The sequence below is a fragment of the Mycteria americana genome, chromosome 15 (assembly GCF_035582795.1).
Source record: "Mycteria americana isolate JAX WOST 10 ecotype Jacksonville Zoo and Gardens chromosome 15, USCA_MyAme_1.0, whole genome shotgun sequence".
Lineage (NCBI taxonomy): Eukaryota > Metazoa > Chordata > Aves > Ciconiiformes > Ciconiidae > Mycteria > Mycteria americana.
In genome coordinates, this window is record NC_134379.1 from 6060341 (window position 1) to 6071388 (window position 11048).

General features: G+C 44.7%; 1 protein-coding gene across 2 annotated transcripts in view; it reads left to right on the plus strand.

Annotated features, from left to right (window-relative positions):
- The window catches only part of FAM222B (family with sequence similarity 222 member B), a 34868-nt gene extending 25257 nt beyond the window's left edge, over window positions 1-9611 (plus strand). The window contains exons 2-3 of one of the 2 annotated variants that reach the window (XM_075517677.1): window positions 1897-2024; window positions 7708-9611. In XM_075517677.1, the coding sequence (XP_075373792.1) occupies window positions 1943-2024; window positions 7708-9293 (1668 nt within the window). In that variant the 5' untranslated portion in view covers window positions 1897-1942 and the 3' untranslated portion in view covers window positions 9294-9611. The remainder of the gene's footprint in view (window positions 1-1896; window positions 2025-7707) is intronic. The other variant, XM_075517678.1, reaches the window with a different exon arrangement.
- Window positions 9612-11048: the final 1437 nt, after the last annotated feature.

The following is an 11048-nucleotide window of genomic DNA, read 5'->3' on the forward strand; positions in this document are numbered from 1 at the left end:
GAAATGGAGAATGAATGTAAACTTGTTCTCTTGGTGATTGCGCTGTCGGTCCTGTGGCTTGGTGAAGTTGTGTGTTTGTTTCTCGCGGCACTGAGATGCTGTTACTCTGAGCGGGTGGGGTGAATGGGCAGCAGCATGGAGTTGTCAAGCTGACATTCAGCGTCCAAAATTATTCTTGATCGTTAGTCACAGTGGCACGCAACGGGCTCACTCAGCAACACTCAGTCAGCTTTTGAGAGCACCTGCACAGTGAAGATGCAGAAGTTTTTGTAAACTAATATTTGTATGAGATTTCTTGGCTGTTGATTTAATCAGCCTTTGCAAGTTGAACTGAGGAGATGCATACAAACATGAATCTAATGAATTACACGCAGTGAGTAATTGCTGTGCTGCGGATAAGCTTTAAGTCCATGCTGTTTGCTGTATTGGTGCAGGTACTCCTTGGGCGGTCTGACTTGTGATGGTGGTCAGAGGTTAGGTTTCAAATTGAAGTCTTTAAAACGTCCCTGCAGAGAAATCTGCTTTTGGAGCTTTCTGGAGCATGAAGGCGGTGGTGCTATCCAGGACATAGCACTGATGTTGCCGCATCGGGTGTGATCCAAAGGCTTCGCATCGTTTGTGCAGTCCTCGGCAGTGCAACTCTTTCAGAAGTGGCTTCTGCGGGGTTTCTGCAACCGTGGCTTCTCATGCCGGTCTCTAGCTTTCTGCTTCACCTGTTTTGATCTTTGAATGCCTCCCCAGTTTTTTAATTGGGGTTTTGAAACAATGACTGAAATTAATTAATTTTGAAGCCTTCAACTCTTCAAAGTTTTGGGGACCATATGACGCCACAAGCCCTTTCTAGCTGCTCCTTAGGTGTTTTGGCAAAAGCACTCCCTGTATAGAGGCACTGATGCTTGTGGAGATCTGGGCAAGGAGGAGAAGTCAACAGATTTCTCCAGCTTGGCTCAGCCGCCCCATTTCCCAGAGCTTTCTAAAGTACTTGTGGCTGGCTGTGGCTTCCCCCAGTAGCTGCAGCAGGGGGGATTTGAGCAGGGGCTTGGACCAGGTGGTCTCTAGAGACCTCATTCCAACTCAAATTTCTCTCTGTAATCCTAGCAACGTTGGGAGACTTCTAGCCTGAGTTAGCTTTGTTGCTGGAAACCCCTCTTGTATGTGTATGCTGATGATGGGGCTTGAGGGTAGCTGTGCAGTGTTTACGTATAAAGAGCTTTAGCACTCCGTGCATTCATTTTGAGGTTTGATTTCATAAATGCTGAACCTCTGCAGTAGAGGATGGTGGCACCTCTGCAGCTCCTTTGTGCAGAAGGCACGTCTTGCCGTTTGTCTAACCCAGAGCCACGCAGGTTAGCGAGTCTCCTATGAAATGAAGGAAGTTGTAGCCATTCATCTTTCAGCCTAATGGACCACAGAAATTACAAGCTGTAGCATGCAGCTTAATCTTGCCACAAGGCAGAGTGCTGCATACCTTGCCTTCAATTTATGCATGCCGTGCCTTTTTATTAAATGTAAAAGAGCAGTTGACAGGATTTCTCCAGAGGACTTGCTTTGGCTATACCTGGTGGATAGCCTGCACATTTCAATATATAGTGAAATGAATGATGGTGGTTTCTTTACCATTCATAACAACCACCTTTGAAATTTGAGGACAGAGTTATGGATTATCCTCTGTGTGTCAAGCAGCAGAGGAGAGCAAGACGGCTATTTTAGTTTTAACCCTCCAGATGACCCACTTCTTGAAGTATTTCCGTTGCCGTTACGAGATGCAGTAAGGGCTGGAGCAGCGGTCACGCATCTGTGCTTGGTCAGGCCTTCACCCAAGGATGGCTCTTTGCCGCTTTCTTTTCTCTGTTCCTCCTTGTATTATAACTTTGAATTGTCTCTCTGTTGTTGCAGTGTGCAGAGGAGTGAATGCCCCATGTTGTGTTAGTGCCTGTCTGCCATGCTGGCCTGTCTGCCAGGACCAGGTGACCTCTCCTTTCAGCTTCTTTCTTACACGCAGATGAACACTGGACTTCAGAAATGTGAGTGACGTTTTGTCTGCAGGATGTGGTTAACTGTTAAATCTGGCTCTGGTACAGCTGTGACATAAACATTCAGGATACAGTGGAAAAACTATTTAATGTTAGAGTCTTTCTTTTGTTATGCCTTCAAGGCATCCATCAATAATGGCTCTGAGAAATCCCTGTGGAGGTTCACGTGTGTGCAGCAAGCTCTCCCCCCTTCCTGGCTTTATAAAGGTTAATTTTAACCACAGCAAGATGAAATGCAAGTGAGGTTTCTGTGAGATTCGTGCCTCTTTGCTGAAAACATTTTGTGCTAAAACTGTGCCAGCTGACTTGCTTCTTAACACAACTTTTTCCTGACTCTTTTTCACTTCCATTCGTTTAATTACTCGTAGACACCAATAAAAGTTGGATCGGGCTAATGCAAACCTTTTGAGGTCAGCAGCTCTGTTGTTCTACATACCTGGGGCATATACTGCAAATATTAGTGATCTAGCCCAAATTACTAAAGTTCAAAGTTTCCATCTTCTTTCTGATGTCTCTTTGGTGCCTCTGAAAATATGTCTGCAGAGTACTCTGATAATTCTTTTTTGAGAACTTCAGTCATTTTTTTGATAGTTGTGCTAGTATTTTTAAGAACTGACGCTTGAGAATGCAAATTTACTGGCTAGAGATTTTTTTAAATCTTACTCTGTCTCTCCTCTTTATCACTGAAGTTGCACATTGATTGTTCAGCTGAAATTTCAGAAATACCAAGGTTTCTATATAAGATCTGTGTACTTGGTTCTTAGGGCTGTGACCTGTCTCTTGTATTTGAAATGTGCATTGGGAGATCTCTGTACCCTCAGTTTGCTGATGGACTTGTTGCTCTTTAAAACCAAGTAATTTACACTCCAGTTACAGCTAAAATTGTTATTATGTTAAGACTTGTGGTGCTACTGAAAATAGGTAAGATAATTTTGTAATTAAGGGTGACATGCTTAAAGTTCTGCCAAAGGGGAACGACACTGTTCACGTACACACGTGCCCTCCCCCCCCCACACTTGCATAGCATTTATGCCGACTCCACGGGCTTGGCAATTGTAGTGACACTTTTGGCAATAGTCAAAATCTTTACTCACAAAAAGACTTCCTTTGATGGCATGAAAGTGGGCATTCCCCTCCTTTCTCTTTTCCATTTCCAGTTCGAACTTTTTCAAAAGGTAGGCTCTTGTGGTGAGAACATGACTAGGTCCTTGCATTAAATGAAGTTTCTTTGGTGGATCGGAAAGCTTAGTTGTGAAAGCAAATTGTTGAGGTTCACGTGAGGGTAGCTGTGCATAAATCGGGTATTTGTTAATTACACATTTACGAGGCAACGTGCTGGTATGTGGGCAGTTTCTTAACTTGATGGTACCTGATGCTGTTTCTGAGAACTGCTTATCCCCATGCTGAAAGCATTGCTGTATCCTGCTTAGTGAAGAGCTTCGGGTACTGCATTTAAAAGAATTTAGGACATAAAGTAGCTGGCAGGCACTGGCTGGCAGTGGTAATGCTCAGCTGTTCCAGTTTGTTCTGATTTATATGGAAAATGAAACTGCTCATGTAGACCTTGCTCACCCCTGCTGCAGATGTGTGCAAGATTAATTGGTGCATTTCTCTCCATACTGTATATGCACAAGTAGTCTAGCCCCTGGCCAAAGGAAAGCTGAGTTAATGAGCATTTTTAATGAACGGTGACTTGTGACTTTTGATGGGGGGTTGGAAGCGGGCTTTAATAATAGTGCTGTTGCTTTTATAAAAGGCACAGAACTCCACAGGATAGCCTTTATTCAGACTTACGGTGTTTGTATTAATAATTTCTTAAGTGTAGTTTTCTGGATCAGACTTTTTATTAATGCTGAAAAATCCACATTAGCTCAATTATCTTTTTTTTTCTTAATCATTTTCAAATAAGAGGCATTTTTCTTAAAGGTGGTCTGTGCAGTAGGAGTTTTGTAGATTAATATGCATGTATTTTTTCCTTTAGAAACTGATCACTACAGGACTTCCAATTTCAGTATTTTTCTTTGAATTCCAACCTGCATCACAGGAAAGGCTAACCCTGAAATTTGTCCTTATCCACGCAGGGGATTTCTCACTGACTCCATATTGATATTATTTCCTTTCTCCCAGTGACTCCAGTATAAACCTGACCAGTCAGTCGGGATACTTGAGGCAAGACCATTCAGGCAGTGTCGGCAGCTGCTGTGGGACATAGCGGCTGTGCCGCAGGGCCTGGGAGAAAAAGGGTGATTTTTCGTGGCAGTGGTGCAAAGTCAAGGTGAAAGGTGCTTCTTGGAGAGCTTTGTGGGGCGGGAACAAAAGGGAGAAGAGCAGGCTGGGACTGAATATGGGGTCATCATCTAAAATCGAGTCCTTTCTAGGGGTGAGGGCTTTTTCTGTAAAGCCTGTAGAGAAACTGCTGCAGTTGAGATTTTTATGCAGGAGATGGGTACAGCTGTTTTTCGCTTGTCCCAACACGGATGCTCTCATTACGGTAGGAATCCTGAAGGTCTGTTTGTATTTTGGTTAATGTTAATGAAAATTTAACCGTAGGCAGTTTTAAAAGCAGTGGGTTTTAAAGCCTTAATGTGAAATGCACTTAAAAAATGTTACATTAGTGCTGAGATGAGGCAGAGAAATATATCTCATTTCATGATAAAAATATCTCCAGCGGTGAGACGTGCACAGGAATGTGACCAGATGAATTGGTTGCCACGGGATTAGTGGGAGTGTGAACTTGCAGCTCACCAATTTATTGGGGTAATTGCTCATATGCACAGCTTTACCTTATGGTAAACATGAAATAATTACTTTTCAACAAAAGTAATCTGCCTTGCATTTACCATTAGGTAACTTTGTGGAGCTCATCCCATTGTTGTCTTAATGTAGCTTGTTCATCTGCCATCCTCCTTGTCATTTTATGGCCTGATCCAGAATTCTTGCACTTGTGATATTCCAATACCAGCATTTTCTTTCTAGCTGGTTCTAGCTGGTTTTCCATTCACTTAGTAACCAGACCTAATTGTTCTTTACTGGTTTGTAGGATATTTGTATGGGATATTCAGACTCTTGCTCTCCCCATAATGCCTTTCTCCTTTCTCCTAATTTTTGTTCATTGCCTTAATTATTCCAGTCATCGAATCTTGCCAGTGGAACTACTAGCGAAGCACGTTCTAAGCAGCATGTTGGGACCCTTGCAAATACATCACCTTGGTCAGGCCTAAGTAGAACAGCTGAGTTACTCCATAGTAAAAGGAGCATAATCTTAGCTGTACGCGAAACGGGCTCTGTTTGACATGGTGGTTGGTTCCAGAAGATCCTGTCCAAGGGATTTAAAAGGTGATAGGATGCCAAACTTGATGTTGGTGCGTCATTTAACTGAGGGGTTATTTTCTCTCATCAGAGGAAGGAGTTCTTCCAGATTCAGGTTTACAGATGTGTTGTAACTGATAGCTGCAGCCTGTTCAAACATTGCTGGTTTAGCTGCTTTCTAAAAGCGTCTATCACAGTTCCCGTGTAACGGAAAAACAGATGCTTGGGTAAAAGAATATTTAGTGTATCTGTTCAGTGTTTATGTTTACCACCTAATTTGCTGATATGCCTGTAGAACTGTAAACCAGGCTGGGAAATTTTGATGGTAAAGGTGTCTTAAAGTATCTACTTAATTTTTCATCTGAAAATAAAAGCTTTATGTGACAATGGCCGTAACCATAACATAGACCATAATGCAGACAGGAGTGGATTCCTTTGTCCATTGTCAATGGTTCTTCTCTGATTCATGGCGAGTTGCAAGGGTCATCTCTTGGGGAAGAAACAGAACTTAATGGGCGTGGGCAATGCTAAAAATAAAAGCTGGGAAGCTCATGAAGGCCTTGGCTGTTGAGGCAAGGTAGTACTGGCAAATCCATTCGAGGCTCTTCTCTCTGCAGCTCTTCTCTCATAGCAGCTCGCTCAAAAGGACAGATAGAAACCATCTGCCTGCAGCAGCAGGTACAGGGATATGAACAGAGAGGATGTTCAGGTTAATATAAATGAGCATTTCCTTTGATTAGAGAAAGGGTGGTGCGTGCCAGTGTTTGGACAGCACAGAGAGTAAGAGTGTAACGGGCGCGATGGTATGTGCCGTGCTAGAGGTGCAAGACAGCATGCTTGCAAAGCTGCTTATTTCACAAAAGATATTTTTAATATTTCTGTAATTAACCTTTCTTTTGGTATCCATCCTATTTGCCATTTTCTGGCCTTACTTTCTGAAAGTGAGTGCTCTTAGAGCAGTGCTGCTCTCCCTCACCTGTGAAAACTGGAAGCTGCAGGATGGAAAGAGAGAGATAGCTGGTACTCAGACTGGAGCTGTATTCAGGAACCTTTTGGAGGCAATTTGCTTAAAAGAATGAGAGGTGGATTTTCAAGAGGAAGGGCTGTTTGCCTGGGAGCATCAAGTTTTTTACTGGAGCATTAGATTTCCTTGGGTCAGAGGGCCAGATGTGGGGCTGGGGTGCTCTTGGGCTCTGGAGGAGCTGGCTGCTGCGTTTCCCGTTCTTTCAGCACAGCAGCAGATGGTATGGGGTTGCTGAAAATTTTAGCAAAAAGGATGGGTGTTTTTTTCCAGTAAACTGTTTGCAAGGTGTGTGTGGAGGGGGGGATCAAGCAAAAGCAAAATCGGATTGTCAAAGCTGCAAGCCATTATTTGAAGATTATAAAATCACTTCTAAAGCAGTAGTCCCATAGGAGTTAAGCAGCAGAGCTGTGGTAGGGGAATGGCCCAACTCTCTGCTTGGAATACGATTATAGTGAGAGAGGCACAAGCATATTTCCCTAGATTTCTGAAGTTCTTTCCAGAAGCACTTCGAGCTTGTGGGCAAGGTAGGTATCTGGTAAATCGGAGTAAGTGAAACCACACCTCTGTCTCCAGAAGTCTTTTGTCTGTGGTCTGGGGAGTAGCATGTTTTTAAACTTGTGAGGTAATTACATAATTTTGCTGTGTGATATGAGGATGCTGTCCTTAGCAAGGTGCCACACTGAAAATTCAGCTGAAGAAATAATTGCAAGCCATAAAATAGCGCATGTGTAGCCTCCTTCCATTTGCTGAACTTGGACTGACAAAGGCTTCCTAATGGACAAAAAGACACTCAAAGTGCTTTCAGATGTCAGCATCTAGAAGAGAACTCACATGTAAATGGAGGCTTGAGCTAAAGTGCTTCGTATGGTTCCCACCTCAGCATTACACAGGTTTAATGTTTAATTCATAACTTTCTGATTTCCGAATTACACGGTAGAGATACTGAGAATGGCTTGAAGGGCCACGGGGAGGCAGCTTTAAATTAAGAGAATACAAACTAGCCCACCACTGCAAGCTGTAAGAAATATTTCAAGCTGGAGACAATCTGATGTTTATAGCATGTTACCTGTTTTTGCCCAACTGTAAATGTACTCTGATGAAAACACTGGTTTCGTTTTGCTCCCCTAGGCAGGTCGTGCCTTAAGCTGAACTGGGGGTTGTGTTGGTCACCAGGTAATAAAGGGAATGAGGTATCTGGTACACGATCTGCTGGTCTGGGAAGATGAAGTTCTTGCCTCTTGATTCCTTGGAGATTTTCTGCCCTTGTTGTGCAACTGTCTTGCCCTGGGGTTGATCTCTTGCTTACCAGAATTGGTATTGACGAATTTCCTTTCTCCGCAGGGGACACTACACAGAAAATGAGATCTGCACAGTATCCTACCCCAGCAGAATTGGATGCTTATGCTAAGAAGGTCGCCAACAATCCACTGACTATAAAAATTTTTCCAAACAGTGTCAAGGTTCCCCAGAGGAAACACATACGTCGTACTGTGAACGGACTTGATACTTCGGGCCAGAGGTACAGTCCTTACCCGTCTCAGGCCACCACGAAAACAGGCCTCCTGGCGATAGTCAAATCTCCAGCGAAAGGAATTATCAAAGACTTTGACGGGACACGCACGCGTCTGCTGCCGGAAGCGATGATGAATCCCCCTTCCACACCATACGTTGCACCTAGCACTTTAACCCACCCCCAGGCGCTTGCTCGCCAGCAGGCTCTCCAGCATGCACAGACTTTGCCGCACCCCCAGAGTATACCGCAGCCACAGACTTTGCAGCACCCTCAGGGTATACCACAGCCACAAAGCTTACCGCACCCTCAGGGGATTCCGCAGCCGCAGACGCTGCCGCACCCTCAGAATATGCAGCAGCCGCAGGGCTTGCAGCATCCTCAGACCATGGCACACCAGACTCTGCAGCACCCCCCGAATCCTTTGCTGCAGCCAGGTTTACATGGAAGCAGAAAGATGCCGGATGCAGATGCGCCGCCGAATGTGACCGTGTCTACCTCAACCATTCCCCTCTCTATGGCTGCCACCCTGCAGCAGAACCAGCCACCGGACCTGAGCAGCATTGTGCACCAGATTAACCAGTTCTGCCAGGCCAGAGCTGGCATTAGCACTACCTCAGTATGTGAGGGACAGATTGCAAACCCCAGCCCTATAAGTCGCAACCTGCTTATCAATGCAAGTACCAGGGTATCTACTCACAATGTCCCTACACCCATGCCTTCCTGTGTAGTAAACCCTGTAGATCATGCTGCTGCTGCTATTCCTCCTGCCTCTGTTAATGTGCCCATGGTGAATATTAACAGGGTGCCGCCCGCGTACCAGAACGAAATCAAATCGGTTGCGTGGAACCAGCACCAGCTTGCACATCTGCAGCAAATGTGTGGGGATGCTGCTGGGCCTGCTGGACTCGCAGGGAAGCACCCTCAGAGAGAGATCGCAGGGCAGAGTTTTCCTGGCAAAACTTCAAACTACCCTCAAGAACTGTGCATGGGCCAGTCGTTCAGCTTGAAGCCCCCCATCGAGAAGCCTACGCCTTCTCCACCTGTGAATGGGTTGCAGGGACCCTTGCCATATACCAATGGGCACTATTTCCAGCCCATCTGGAATAACATTCTGCCCACGCCCAACAGTGACAGCTCTGGGTCCCAGGACCTCGCCATGCCTTTCCACGGGGGACAGCCAGCAGGAGCGCCGCTAGATTGTGCAGGAGGAACTCATTACAGAGCTGGAGCTGGCCCATCCAGCCAGAATAATGTGATGCAGACCATGGATTACCTAAGCGGGGACTTCCAGCAGTCCTGCTTCAGAGATCAGAGCATGGCCGTGCTGGGAAAAGTTCATCGGCCTCCCATGAACCGAGCACCTGAACCAACCGATAGTCGAAATCTTCATATTCAGCACCCAGGGTATAGATAGGCTGCAGTCACTTTCACAGACAAAAATTATAGGTTTAGTCTTAATTAATAAGCAAGGCATTTTTAACTTGCAAACTTGTGTGATCATTATAGTAACCATTGGAAGAAGGCATACTGTATATTTAAAAGTTTTGCTTACATGTTATCTATCTCCTTTATGCATCAAATATTTAACATGCCTTTTGTTTCAAAGAATTTCATTACACTACTTCACGCCACAGCTGTTTCCTCACCGCAGAATCCCCTTTGTGCAGCTTTTGCCTTCTGCTTAGTAGCTACTTGCTGGACCGATGTTGAGTTGCTGCAAGGTTTCGCAGTTGCATCTGTTCGCCAGCTCCGTAAAGAGCGAGGTAGCATAGCTGCTTAAGTTTCCATCTCAATTTCCTCTGAAGATTAAGAGCAACAGAATTTGTCAGGAAGCAGGGCTTATTTTCAGTTCGAAAGCCCATTCAATTAATGCATTAAACATTGACCATTTGCACTGTCTAGAGACCTATTTAATTGAAAATGAAGCCTACATTTGAAAAGAGCTAGCTAGGAGTATGTATTTAGGCATTAATATAGGAAGAAGCTTTTCAGCTGTTTCTTGCCGAGACGCCCGCATTTATCGTTTAGACTTTGTCCAAAGTCAAAAGTCTCTGGTAGATTTTTCTGACACTTTTTTTTGCAGACAGGGTATGGAGGAGGGGGGAACGGTGGTTTTAGGACGTAGGCAGCATAGCTGCCGTAGGTAGCTGCCTTTTTTCTGCATCGTATTTCCCTTCCCCGCTCCCCTTTTGCCAGCATAAGAGCTAACTTTGTCTGAACCCCTCGCTGCTAGGAGTCTGGCCGTCCTGATGTTTAGGGAATCCAGACCCACTGACAACTCCAAAAAGGGTTCAGCCGCTTCTCTGGTAGCTAGAATTAATTTCAGGGCGAGGAGACGTAACTCGAGCTCGTCTCCGGTGCAATGAGCGGGCGCGCGGGGCGGCACGGCACGGTCCCGTTCCGGCAGCAGTCCCGATGGGACGGGAGGTGGTTGATCTGAAGCGAAGCTGCGCTCACGAGCCACTGTGGGACCGACGGTCCCGTATTCCTCTCCATCAAAACGCCACAGCAGATTTAATGGAACAATTCTCCTCTCTGGGAATTAGCGAAGCTATTTATAACATCCCTTTTTCCCAGGGTCTCGGTGCCTAACTCCTCCTGTTCCTTTCCCATGTCGCTTCCAGCAGCTAGTCGAGTCAGTGACCATAGGACACTAACTACTGGGTAACCTCAGCGTCTTGTTCTCCTCAGTGTACCGAAACAGACCTTCCCTTTCTAACAGCCAAATTTGTTGTAAGTAGAAAATTTCTCATCTCTGTTAATGAGACTAATACTTGAACATAATGATCACAATCAAGTTTGGAAATTAAAAAAATAATAAAAAGATAAATGCATTGATTCTTTATATGTACACTGGCTAAAAATATTGCTCTACACTGTAACTTTTAAGTGTAATATTTCTGTATGAATGTCGCCTGGTAGTGTGGGTTTGAGTAGCATTGTGTATGGGTGAACCCACTGGCCTCTGCCACCCACTGGCCTCCCTCACAGCCCTTTGAAAAACAAAGCCTTAAGTATTTGCTCCTTGAACTTTCCTTAACGAGCATGGTTTAAAATCTTAAGACATCATACAAAATTAAAAAAAAAAAAAAATAACAAGTTTTGAAGTGACGTCATAGTTGGCTAGAGATTCTTAAAAGTTTTTCGTAAATGGAAAAATTAGAAAACA